Below are 14,438 nucleotides of genomic sequence, written 5' to 3' on the forward strand. Positions count from 1 at the left end.
GGCCCAAGCTTCATCGTAATATTAGTGTGAGCATCTGTTTGGTCTTGGTCTCTGTGTACTTATTTCCTTTAGAAGCTGGAGGTATGAGAAATAGTGTAGAAGCAGAGGCTGTGTCAGGTCGGGATTCAGGAGTTTATGATTCTACATACCAGTTGATGAGGATCATAATGACGACGGGGGGCATGGTGGTGAAAATGAAAACCATTCAGAACATTTCCTGTTTAAGGCACTGAGCTAATAATAAGCACTTTTTATATGGATTATTTCCTTTAACAACATTAGCAAGTCTAATTGTTATCATCTCCATTTTATAAAGAAATTGAAATTCAAAGGGGTTAAATAATTTGTTGGTATTCACACAGCTAAACCTGGAAGAATAATCCATTAGTGAGTCCAATTCCAGATTATTAGTGTTCTGATCAGAATGAAGGAACTACAGAAGTGAGCCTGTGCTCTTCTGGCCAATACTCTGCTTGGCCCATTCTCTTTTCCCTCCCTTCCACCCCTGCCCCAAGGACTTAGCTTTGGATTCAATTACCCAAGTGCATTTTAATGTGTGATCAGAAATTGAGATCTGATCAAATGTAACCAAGGCTTTATACTCCAGTATTTGTGGCTAGGTCACTCCTTCTGCCCTTCTCTTCTTGTAGCCTCTGGAATAGCCTGTGGCCAAATAATCTCTTTCAAGTATTTTTTCCAGTCCCTTGCCTTTCCATTTTCGGTTTGGTTCAGCTTATCAACATCTCCTTGAGATTTTTATAATGAGAATCTTATAGCAAACAACAATAACAACAGACACTTATGTAGTACTTTCTATGTGCCAGGCACTGTTCTGGGTGCTTTCCATATATTAATTCTCATAATTCTCACAAAGCATTTGAGGTAGATATTATTAGTATCTCCCATTTAGATGAGGAAACTGAGGCATCAAGAGGCTGAGTAACTTGTCCAAAGTCACACAACTACTAAGATGTGAAACTAATTAGAACCCAAGTGGTCTGGCCCCAGAGTCCAGGCTCATCACTTCCTTGCTAAACTGCCACTCAAGAAGTTTTTACCCTGCCTAACCGTTTCACTGAGGGCTGAAGAGTTTGTTCTTGCAAATAAAATGGGAGTTAAAAAAAATGGGGGGGGGGTGTAGTCTGGCATTTATAATGTCTATCAAACTAATAAGAATCATGTTTATACTGTTCATCCTGGATTTTTAAATCTAAAGTATATAGTTGTGGGACTTCTCTGGTGGTGCAGTGGTTAAGAATCCTCCTGCCAATGCAGGGGACATGGGTTCGATCCCTAGTCTGGGAAGATCCCACATGCCATGGAGCAACTAAGCCTGTGCACCACAACTACTGAGCCTGCGCTCTAGAACCTGCGTGCCACAACTACGGAAGCCTGTGTGCCTAGAGCCTGTGCTCTGCAACAAGAGAAGCCACCACAATGAGAAGCCCGCACACCACAACAAAGAGTAGCCCCTGTTCGCCGCAACTAGAGAAAGCCTGCGCACAGCAACGAAGACCCAACGCAACCAAAAATAAATAAGTAAAATAAAATAAAATAAAATTTTCATCCTGTTGGGAAGAAGTCTCTTGACTTTCCCCTCAGTTTAAAAAAAAAAAAAAGTATATAGTTGTATCACCAAGTATGGGTATTAGTTCCTTCTAACAAGAATGTGGCAATCATGAACATTTCAACCTTAAATTAAGAGTGCACTTGGGACTTCCCTGGTGGCGCAGTGGTTAAGAATCCGCCTGCCAATGCAGGGGACATGGGTTCGATCCCAGGTTCAGGAAGATCCCACATGCTGTGGAGCAACTAAGCCCATGAGCCACAACTAATGAAGCCCATGTGCCTAGAGCCTGTTCTCTGCAACAAGAGAAGCCACCACAATGAGAAGCCCCTGTACTGCAACAAAGAGTAGCCCCCGCTCGCCGCAACTAGAGAAAGCCTGTGTGCAGCAACGAGGACCCAACGCAGCCAAAAATAAATAAATAAAATAAATTTATTAAAAAAAAAAGTGCCCTTAGAATCACTGACTTACAGCAGTCACAAATTAAAAATAAAAAAAGGACAATGCCAATAGCTAAAAAGGTTTTGGGAGTTAAGTATTTTTAAAGGCAAAATCCCTCATAATTATCAATTATCAAGAAGGATTAGTGAAATAGTTTCAGAAAACAGGAACAAAATCAGCAAATGAAATATGAATATAAAAATTACCTGCAGTCCAGCTTTTAAAAATTCTGTGTTATTTTAAGCAACTATGACCAAAATAGATCCCACTGACTGGAACCCTCTTAATGGCATCTGTGAAATCATCCATTAGTGTAAATGGTTTTTTCTGCACAGCTTCTAAATCTCCCCTGTAAAGCAAAGCCTTAATCCACCAGGAAAAAGCAACAAAGTCTGCCACTGCCAGGGCACAGGAAAAGACTAATTATAACTGGAGGAGGGGGAGAGGGAAAAAAAAAAATCTCTCTACCTTTGGGGGAGGGGCAAGGAAATGTCTTTGGCCAAAGACCCCAGACACCAAGTAGAGATTTCCCACTGCTGGGAGAGAAGCAGGAAACGCTTCAAAACCACTCACAGATATAAGACAGAGTTTAGCTGCCAGAGAGAGAAGGAACAGAATCACTGAAAAAGCTCTAAGCTCTCCACCTCGTTTCATGGAGGCCCAGGCACACAGTGCCTCCCTAAGACTGAGGCTCACCAGAACAACAGAGAACTCTCCCTTAGCCCCAGTGCAACCTAGTACAGAAAGACAGCAGCAGTCTATCCCTCGGGGATCTGTGCTGGCTGACTGAAAGCTGACGGTGGAGTACTAACACTAAGAAAAAGTCTCTAGCATCTAGCCCCCCCAGGCTTAGGCAACAGGCCACTGCTAGAGGACTGTGAAAGCTATGGTGATTTGACAGAACTCACAGCAATAATAAAATCCAGATCCAGGCCAGCTTCTGACTAAATTGACTCGACCTCCCATAATAATGACAAATACTATTGATCTCAGCTTCTATAGTTCCACGCATGACTGGAATTTAACAAAAAATGAGAAGACGCACATAAATGTAAGCAAAACAAAATTAAAAAACAAACAAAAAACCATTTTCAAGAGACAAAGCAATCAACAGAAACAGACTCAGAGATGACCTGAAATTTAGATCTATGACATAGACTTTGAAATCACTATGCTTACTATGGTAAAGAATCTAGAGAAAAAGATGGCCAACATACCTAACTAGATGGGGAATTTGAGCAGATAGATGAAATCTCTAAGAAATAATAAAATGGAAATACTATTAGAAAAAGAATAATATCAGAAATGAAAAATTCCTTCAACAAGCTCATCAGTTGACTAGACACAGCTGAGGAAACAATCAATGACCCTAAAGATAAATCAACAGAAATTATGCACACTGAAACACAAAGAGAAAAAAGGGTGAAAATTTAAAAAGACCCAAAACCATAATATATAAAAGTTGTTGAATATAGTATTAGAATCTAACATATGAGTAACTGAAATCCCAGAAAGAAGAGAAAGGAGCAGAAAAACTATTTGAGAAGATAATGGTTGAGAATTTTTCCAAATAACGAAGGACATCAAGAATCCTAAGCAGGATAACTCCTAGACATATCAATCAAACTGCTGAAAACAAAAGAGAAAATCTTGAAGGCAGCCAGAGGAAAAAACACATTTTTTATACTAAGGAACTAGGAAAAGAATTAAATCAGACTGCTTGTTTATACTATGTAAGCTATAACACAGTGGAATGACATCTTTAAAATATCAAAGAAAAAAAAAAGCCAATCCAGACTTATTTATGGAGTAAAAATAGCTTTCAAAAATGAATGCTACTTTTTCAGACCCTCCCCCTCCAAAGAAAGGGCCAAGAGAAATCATTGTTAGCAGACATGTGCTACAAGAAATGTTAAAGTTAGTTCTTCTTGCAAAAGCAAAATTATTCCAGCCAGACATGGGATTTTTAAGAAAACACCAACTTTGGGAAACAGTTTGGCAGTTTCTTATAAAATTACACATACACTTATCATATGATCTAGCAATTTCATTCCTAAGCATTTGCCCAAGAGAAAATATATGTCCACATAAAAACCTGTACACAAACGTTTATAGAGGCTTTAATCATAATTGCCATAAACCAGAGACAGCTGAAATGCTTACCAACTGGTGAATTAATAAATTGTGGTACAGCTGTACAATGGAATACTACTCAACAATAAAAAAGAACTACTGATACATGCAAGATCATGGATGAATCGCAAAAGATTATGGTAACTGAAAGAAACCAGACATACAAAACTATACTGAGGAACAAGAAATCATTGTTGCCAGTGGATGGAGTGGGTAGAGTGGGTGGTAGAGGGGGAGGGAGGGAGACTGAACAGAGTCATGAGAGAACTTTTTGGGGTGATGGAAATATTCTATATCTTGATTGTAGCAATGGTTATAAAGAGTCTTCATAATAGAACTTACACCTATTAAGGGTAAATGTTACTTTCTGTAAATTATTACCTCATCATTTGGACTGAAAAAAAACCTTATAAACACCAAGTCAGTGTGATAATAGTTATTCAGATATAAAAATACTACAATTGTTTTTATTTTGTTAAAATAAAAACACACTAGTCACATTATATAAAATTTATTCCTCAAAAAAATTTTGTATCACCTGATAAGAGGATAAATGTATTTTATTTAGAGCATATTAATGGAAGTCAGAGAAGCATATTATCTAAGCTGTAGATTACCAGACAAGCATACTAAATAGTTGGATTTCAATCATTAAAGGTCAAATAAGTACAACTAAATTTCTATCTAGGGAAATGCTGATTAAAGGGCCAAGGAAGGTTAATGGGATTTGGGCACACTATCCTTTCTGTAAATGATTTTAAATCAGGTGAAGTCTGAAGTACTTAGAGACTAGCAGGGGTTCTGACCTTTACGATAAAAAAAATTCTCGGGTTATTGTCTGGCATGAGTGGAGACAGCACAGACTTGATATGCATTTTAGAAACATGGCAATGTTTCTGGTGAAAAAATGAATTTATTGGAGTTATTTTTAATTATTTTTAGTGCATTATAAAGTTTTGACCATATTTAGAGTGATAATCAAAAATGGACAAAGATGAAAATAACTTTTGTAAAGTGATTTTTTGTAAAAATCAATTTATGTGAATTATTTCCATGCTTTTATCACTGTAATGGCATAATTAGGTTAAATATTCAGGTACTATTTAAAATACAAACACACATTTACATATTACATATATATTTAAAATAATCAGAGGTATTTCAAGTCCCTTTCCCTAATCTCTTTTTGAAGTATGCTGTTCATTATCTGAGTCTCTTGGTGGGGTATATATTCAACTGTATATTGTCTTTGATATTTTTCACTCTCTTTATCTGATCTATTTTCTTTCCTGTTAAGGTTTAATTTTTACTTAAATATGCATATGAATGGATAACTGTTCTACATAAAGTTTAAATAATAACTAAACATCCATGTGCACAACACCAGCTCAAGAAAAGGGAAGATTATTTGAAAACTTCCTGCATCCCTCTGTGAGCATATCCTCCTCCTCTTCCCAGAAGGAACTACCAGTCTAAAAATTTGTGTTTTTCATTATCTTCTTTGATTTTAATATTTTACCATGTCTGAATGGATCTCTCAGTGTATAGTCTTGCTTGCTACTGAACATTCTATAAAAGGTGCTTTTTCCACTCAACAGATTTCCTGATACTTCTCCAAGCTGTCAGGTGTAGCTGTGGTCCATTGTTTGCACTGCAGAACAGCTTAATATATGAAGATACCACAATACCTTATCTATTTTTCATGTTTTCCTTCTGATAATTCCATCCTTTCTCATTTTCCTAACTATGGTAGAATTTCAGAAATAGTCTATATAATTCTTAAAGTATTAAAGAATTTAAGTGCTTACAAGAACAATTTTTCTTAACCACAGTCCCCTTCAAGTTGCATTTAATCCCGCATCTGCTTAAACCAGTTGTACAATTACATAATTTAAATATATTCAAACCAATTCAATATGAATGAATTGGAAGGAAGTTTTTCCTCTGAAAACAAAGTTAATACTTTGGAAAGACAATAAAGGCAAGTAGCAAAGTCAAATTATTAGTGAATTAGATGTGGAAAGACAATTGGAAAGAATAGGTTTTAAAAATTTCAGCCCTCAGTTTTCTTTGCAGGTGTTTTAAAAACTCATCACAGGGCTTCCCGGGTGGCACAGTGGTTAAGAATCCGCCTGCCAAGGCGGGGGACACGGGTTCGAGCCCTGGTCCGGAAAGATCCCACATGCCGGGGAGCAACTAAGCCCGTGTGCTACAACTGAGCCTGTGCTTTAGAGCCCGAGAGCCACAACTACTAAAGCGCTCGAGCCTAGAGCCCGTGCCCGTGCTCCGCAACAAGAGAAGCCACTGCAATGAGAAGCCCGCGCAACCCAACGAAGACCCAATGCAGCCAAAAGTAAATAAATAAATAAATTAAAAAAAAACAAAAAAAACTCATCACAGTTTAAGGAAACCAAAACAATACATTGTGATTGGTGTAAGACTGTCAGAAAACACACACTTAAACATCAAAAGACTGGTTAAAAATGTACATTCTATAAAATGTACATTTATAGTTCTTAAAGCATTTTCAGTTTTATGATTAACAGATTTTTTTTTCTTACATGGATCAATTATCATACCCAAACACTTCACTAAATGATTCTACTGGATTTATTTACTTCTACTTTTATTTCACAAAGTATTCAGGTAGTTTACAAGGAAATAAACCCTAGTAAGATAAATAAATTTAAAATAAGAAAATTGAAGCAATAGGTAAATAGAGTAGAAAAGAAAGATGCAGCCAAGTAATATTAAAAAATGAATGTCATGTTTCCATTACACTTTCCCAGAGACAGATCTGTCTCTAAGTTTCCTAGGAATCAATATAACAATGCAAACACAATCAGTTATGATATTCAAATTATCCAGGAGCTTAAAAACAAACTTGATACTTAGAAAAAAGCATAATTATCTATAACACAGAAAAATTCTCTAGTAGATAATCAGAGAGGTTATTTATAAGATAATAACTGAAATTAGCAGCAAACCCTTATAGTAAAAACAGTTCAGAAGTCCCATAGGACTGTGTTTTGATGAAGTATATAATATGAAACATATACACATATAAACGAATGTAAGATATGTTGATGTGTTAATATATTTTTAAATGAATGACATGATGTCAAAATATAGTTTAGTAAAAACAATTGTAAGGAGAGCAATTATTCTATGATCCAATTTCCCCATACTCTGACAATATGCATTAATCCAGGATTAGACTTCAGAGTGATTTAAAGCAGCGGCTCTTAAAATGTTTTGGGGTAACACACCACTTTGAAACTCTGATGAGAATCTGACCAATCCCCCCAAACCTTAAATAGAATTTCTGGGAAATTTAAGTACTTCGCAAAATCTAACCATAACCATGAATGCCTCGGGTATATAACTCAAGGTTAAAAACTCTTGTAGTCATTGTGATTATAGGTCCTTCATACAGTACTTGAAAACCATTTTCTCTTAGCATTCTGAAAGGTGTTGAGCTTATTTAAGTGCATTCAAGATTACTCCTCTTGCCAAGTACCTGGAGTGAAGCTAATTTAAACTGTAAGTTAAATGTGGAACCATATGCTTTTAATGATCTATTGAGCTAAGGTAGGATTCACTTCCTTTTCTAAAAGCTGAGCTTAATAAAGACACAAGCCTCAGCACATCACTCCAGTTGGAAGCTGAGGGAGTACTTGTCAACAGAGCCAATATTTTCCTTGGAAAGCAATTTGGGTACACTCTCAATACGAGATAAACAACCAGAAATTCCATGCCATAAAGTATGACTGAAAAATTTTTAGCCTATAAAAATATGTAAGTACTCTATTAAATAAATCCAACTTAGTAAAGCATCCGGTAAAGTACACCCTGTTTTTAAGCAATGTAAATTCTGAAATATGTAACAGATTGGATTACTGGTCTCAAGTCTTTATTCCTCTGTGGTAATAATACAACCACACCCTTGCCATTGCCTCATTGTAGGCAAAGCGCATATCCCTGCCCCATAACTTTGAGCTTAGTTATGTGACTTGCTTTAATGACAGTAGGTAAGCAGATATGACATGAGCAAAGGTTTTAAATGTGTGTAACCGGGCTTACTCTCCTGTGCTCCTGCCTTTTGCCAAAAGAATATACCTCAGTCAGCTACTGGCTCAAGGAAAAGGAGAAACAAATGGAGCAGATCTGGACCCAAAAAACAGTCTGGAACCAAGCCCAGGCTCAGCCTTGATCAGCTGAACCACAACCCTGTATGTAAGTGCGAAATAAAGGTTTAGGTTTATATGAGTTTGGGGATGATTTCTTATGAAGCTTTACTGTGGCAATTACTGACAGACAGTAAATACAGGCTGTAAGATGTAAAATATAAATATCAATAACTGAATTGCTATATGGACTATTAACTATAAATCACTGGGGGCTTACATATTAAGAGAATTTTTTTTTCCTTGAGGGAAGGTAATAACATACCAAAATAACAGTTCTCATCCACTCTATTTTACTAACAGATATATTTCAGACTGTTTTTCCATCTATAAGATTATGTTCAAATAGCTCAGGTGTGTACCAAAAGCAGGGAGGCAAGACCGGTTAAGTCCTGATGGGGATGAGTATTTTTAACCCTGAAATTATTTAGAATTGCTGGTGCATGGTGATAAAGAGAAGATCGAGGTGTAGTTGGTTTTCTTGTTTTTAAAATCTCTACATATAATATATCCCCTTATTGATTGCTCTTGAGACACACTGCTCCCTCTACCTTCTCAACCCCTCCCCACTGTGAGCCACTAAAGCAACTCATCATTATCAGGGCACCAAATTCCAAAAATGGAATTTTCAAAAATAACTTACACAAAATACCTAAGTTACATATATTAAGTGCAGGTAGTATCAGAAGTTCATTCAGTTACTTTATAAATACTAAAAGCTTTATAAAAAGTTAATCACAAGGGGCTTCCCTGGTGGTGCAGTGGTTGAGAATCTGCCTGCCAATGCAGGGGACACGGGTTCGAGCCCTGGTCTGGGAAGATCCCACATGCCGCGAAGCAGCTGGGCCCGTGAGCCACAATTACTGAGCCTGCGCGTCTGGAGCCTGTGCTCCGCAACAAGAGAGGCCGCGATAGTGAGAGGCCCGTGCACCGCGATGAAGAGTGGCCCCCGCTTGCCACAACTAGAGAAAGCCCTCGCACAGAAACGAAGACCCAACACAGCCATAAATAAATAAATAAGTAAATAATTTAAAAAAAAAAAAAAAAAAAGTTAATCACAGGGCTTCCCTGGTGGCACAGTGGTTGAGAATCCACCTGCCAATGCAGGGGACACGGGTTCGAGCCCTGGCCTGGGAAGATCCCACATGCCGCGGAGCAACTGGGCCTGTGAGCCACAACTACTGAGCCTGCACGTCTGGAGCCTGTGCTCCGCAACAAGAGAGGCCGTGATAGTGAGAGGCCCGTGCACCACGATGAAGAGTGGCCCCCGCTCGCTGCAACGAGAGAAAGCCTTCGCACAGAAACGAAGACCCAACACAGCCAAAAATACATATATAAAATAAAAAAAAAAGTTAATCACAATGAAAAAATTAAGGTCTTTGAACTATAACCAAATTGGCATCATAAAAAAATTACCTCAAATGTAAAATCATCCAACTAAGATGGTGCTTAAGTCACTCTATAAATATATTAAAATCATACAGACCATTTAGCTCCAAGTTCCATTTTCAATATATTCTACTAATTTTCTTTCTTCATTACTCTGGTTTTAAACATGTAGATAACCATGTCAGCAACACTGAGGGCCAGTGAAAAATAAGAGTACTAGCGCTCCTGGATTATCTTTTAGTCAAGTAATATATAGGTAATAAAGATTGTAAAAATAAGGCAAATCTCATTTTCAATTATCTAAGTAATTCAGTAGGATAAAGTTTTTACTTTTTAAATTAAGTTTTATTTTTTAATTTTATCTTTTTCTTCCAGATTTATTTATATAATTGACATATATAGCACTGTATAAGTTTTTAAGATGTGCAACATAATGATTTGACTTACATACATCATGAAATAATTACATTAAGTTTAGTGAATATCCATCACCTCATATAGATTAAAAAAGAAAAGAAAAAACAAGTTTTTTCCTTGTGATGAGAACTCTTAGGATTTACTCATCTTAACAACTTTCATACACACATACAGCATTGTTAGTTATATTAATCATGTTGTACATTATAGCCCTACTTCTTATGACTCTCATAACTGGAATTTTGTACCTTTTGACCACCTTCATCCAAATCCCCCACCCCTGCCTCTGGTGACCACAAATCTGATCTCTTTTTCTATACGTTTGTTTGTTTTTTGAAGTATAATCGACTACAACTCTATGATAGCTCCTGGTACACAACGTAGTGATTTGATATTTCTATACACTGCAAAATGATCACCATAAGTCTAGTTACCAAAGATATTGTATTATTATTGACTATATTCCTCATGTTGTACATTGCATCCCTGTGACTCGTTTCTTTTGTAACTGGAAATTTGTACCTCAATTTTCCTCACTTATTTCACTCATCCCCACCATCCCCTTCCCTGTTTGTTGTCTGTATCTATGACTCTGCTTCTGTTTTGTTATGTTTGCTCATTTGTTTTTAGATTCCACATATAGGTGAAATTATACAGTATTTGTCTTTCTCACCCTCTAGGTCCATTCATGTTGTCACAAATGGCAAGATTTCATTCTTTTTTATGGCTGAGTAATATTCCATTGTATATAGGTAAAGTTTTTTTTTAACTACTCAAAAGAAGCTATAATAATTAAATAAAAATTTTATTGATAATCTAAAAAAAAAACCCGCTGTCATTTCTTGATTTTTCACATGACAGTAAATAAAAAGGACATTGTTAAACAGTATAGTGCGTGAATAATCTTTTGAAATTCTGAAACTATAATCCTTCCAATTTCAGAATATTCAGAACTATCTTAATTGGAAGCTGCAACTAAGATGAAATTCTTTAACATTAGAGAAACACATACCCTATCTTGTGTATAAAATATAATATGTATGTAATGTTACATGTTATATATAATGATATATTTACTCTATCTTCTATATATTACTGCTGGCTTTGTTTTTATACAATTAACAAATCCCCAGTCATTGGTATAAAAGCATAAAATAACTAGTGAAAGAATTAATCCAAATGAATGTTCCCATATCTTAAAAATCTTACTTTTACTTAGCAAAATTTACTTATATTTAATATCAAAAGTTTACATACCTGACCTTCCAAAAACTACATCCCAAGGAGAACTAATGGGCTGTTCTTCTCCTTTAGCTCCACCTTCTTTATCTGTACCTTGAATTCCAATGCCAGCTACAGTGCTCACCATCTCAGCTTCTAGGTCAATCTATAGACATTAATACAGGTTTTATGCAATGCATCTATTTCCAGTAGAACATACAGAAAACATGTACTTTATTTACAGTATGTGTGAACTTATTACATGTTAATTAATAAAACTGAGTGGTTTTTAGTGTGTAAAAAAAAAAACACGTGCAACATAAATACTTAAAAAAATAAAAGCTTTAAAAAAAGGCTAATCAAGTACATGGTGACCTTGTTATTGAAATGCATAAAACTCAGTCCTTTTCATTTCTCCATCCGTCCATTCCCCCACTTTCCTCTTACCCTCCTCCCTCATCATGCCTCTACCAGAACTGCTGTTGATCTCATCTCAACTATAAAATACTTTAAAAGCAGGTGAAATTTGAAAATTTAAAGCAGAATCAAGGAAAACACTTACTTCTTAAAATTAAATGTATGTATTTCAATTATGCTTGGCTAGTAATTGACACATATGGAGCTTAATATGTGGTAAGAACTAATCCAAGTATCATCCATCCATCCATCCATCCATCCATCTTAATAACCCTATGACTGTGATTTTGATTACTTTAGAGGAAACTGAGGCACAGATCATTAAGTAAGATCCCAAGATCCCACAGCTAGTAAGTCAAGGATCTTGGATTTGAACCAGTTCTAGCTCTACTACGTTATATTGCCTCTGCTTCATAAACCAAAAAATCAATGCATTCTACTGAAAAAAGATGCTCTGGTTTCATCTCCTGAGACACTTTCAACATTTTATCATGAAAATTTTCAAACACAGAGAAAGCTGAAAGAATACTGCACCAAACATACATATATCAACAGTTCACTGACTTGCTTTATCACATATCTCATCCAGCTATCAATCCTTCAATTCATTTACATTTTTTGATGCATTTCAAAGTAAATCATAAACATTAGTACACTGTCCCTAAATATTTCAGTAGGCTTGTCATTAACTAGAGTTCCATATTTTTTCAGATCTCCTTTTTCCTTTTTTGAGGCAAAACTTACAACGAAATGCACAAATCTTAAGTGTTATCACCTGATAAATTCTCAAAAATGCATAAACTTGTGTGGCCCCAACTTATATAAAGATACAGAATGTTACCTTCACTCCAGAAAGTTCCCTCATACCTCTTTCCAGTCATTCTTGACCCCAGTGGCAAACAGTGTTAATTTTTTTTTTTCCATCACAGATTAGTTGTAACTCTTCTAGGATTTCAGATAAATGGAATCATACAGTAATGAACTCTTTTGTGTGAGGCTTCTTCATTTAACATGTTTGAGATTTATTCATGTTCCTTTTTATTGCTGAGCAGTATTCCATATAAGGAATACATCACAGTTCATTTATTTATTTTCTTACTGACAGACAGCTGGGCTATTTCCAGTTTGGGGGCCTTCAAATAGAGTTGCTATTAATATTCTTGTATAAGCCTTTTTGTGGCCATGCTTTCACTTCTCTTGGGTACACACAGAGGACTGTAGCTGCTATGTTATAGGGCAAGTATATGATTAGTTTGATTAAAAAAACTCCCAAAAGGTTTTCTCCAGTGCTCTATCATTTTCTATTCCCACCAATGATGTATGAGAGTTCAAACTGCTCCACATCCTTGCCAACCTATGCTATTGTCAGTCTTTTTAATTTTAACCATTATACTGGATACACAGTGGTATTTCATTGTGGTTTGAATGTACATTTCCTTCTCAGCTCATGATGTTGATCACTTTTCTATGTGCTTGTGGTCATTCTTATATCTTCTTTTGAAAAATATTCAAATCTTTGCCTCATTTTTCATTGGTTTGCCTTCTCATTTTTCAGCTGTAGAAGCCTTTATATTTCATGGATACTAACCCCCTTCATAGATGTGTTTTTGTGAATTTTTGTGACTATTTTCTGACAGCCTGTGGCTTTTCACTTTAACAGTGAAGTTTAATAGAAGTTTTATATTTAGATAAATCTGAATTTATAGTTTTTTTCTTTTATGATTATTGTTTCTGTGTCCTGTCTTTGAGAAACCTTTGCCTACATGCAAGTCACAAGGATATTCTCATGTTTTCTTGTAAAAGCTTCATAGTTTTAGCATTTACATTTAGGTCTGTGATGCATCTTGAATTGATGTTTGTATATGATGTGTGAAGTAGGGGTCATGTTTATTTTTTCCCCATGTTGGTATTTAGTTGTTCAAGCACATGTGCAGAAATGACTTTCCTTTCTCCCCTGATTGATTTGATGCTTTTTAGAAAATCAAGTGACATGTAAACACTGATGCGTATAAAACTGATGACTGATAAGAACCTGCAGTACAAAACAAACAAACAAAAAAAACAACTAATACTAAACTTTCTTTGGGTTATTTGTATGGAATGTATATAATTATATAATGTAATGTGTATTTGTATATATGTTAATATAAATGTTTCAGACATTACATGAAATTTCTAAAAATCTTATATGTTCTGGTATAATGTTACAAGTCATAATTCTAGTTATTACTTTAAAATGTATATCTCAGAAATAACTAAATTTCCTTGTCAATTGCATTATTATGAACTTTCATCAAATCTTTAACCGTGGTCATTTTTAAGTCTTTTGTCATTTACAGACAGTTCTGGGTGTACTCTGATGCTTTTGCAAATATGTTCCTATAAAAGGGTTTCATCTTCAAGGAATTCATGGAAAAGACTCTGACAAGTAAAAGTTTCTGGTAACTGACTATACTGCTGAACTGAATGAATAAGCATTTTCAGAACTCTAATGGAAAACTGATGAATTCATAAAAGTGCTAACAAAAGATCAAGATGAAAAAAAAAATTAATTACATGGGACTGAGTGAACTGATGAGGATGATTATAATTTTTGTGACTTTCTCTTTGAATAAAAAAAAAAATCCCACAAGGACTCAGAGGCAAAAAATATACAAATCAATTTT

The 14,438-nt window shown here is 35.5% G+C and overlaps 1 protein-coding gene across 1 annotated transcript in view; it reads right to left on the bottom strand.

Moving 5' to 3' along the window:
* NHLRC2 (NHL repeat containing 2) overlaps nt 1-14,438 on the bottom strand; it is a 49,486-nt gene that overhangs the window by 13,365 nt on the left and 21,683 nt on the right. Inside the window, exon 5 of the mRNA XM_061193138.1 lies at nt 11,392-11,521. Within this exon, the coding sequence (XP_061049121.1) occupies nt 11,392-11,521 (130 nt within the window). The remainder of the gene's footprint in view (nt 1-11,391; nt 11,522-14,438) is intronic.

This window comes from Eubalaena glacialis, chromosome 1 (assembly GCF_028564815.1).
Source record: "Eubalaena glacialis isolate mEubGla1 chromosome 1, mEubGla1.1.hap2.+ XY, whole genome shotgun sequence".
In the NCBI taxonomy this organism is placed as follows: domain Eukaryota; kingdom Metazoa; phylum Chordata; class Mammalia; order Artiodactyla; family Balaenidae; genus Eubalaena; species Eubalaena glacialis.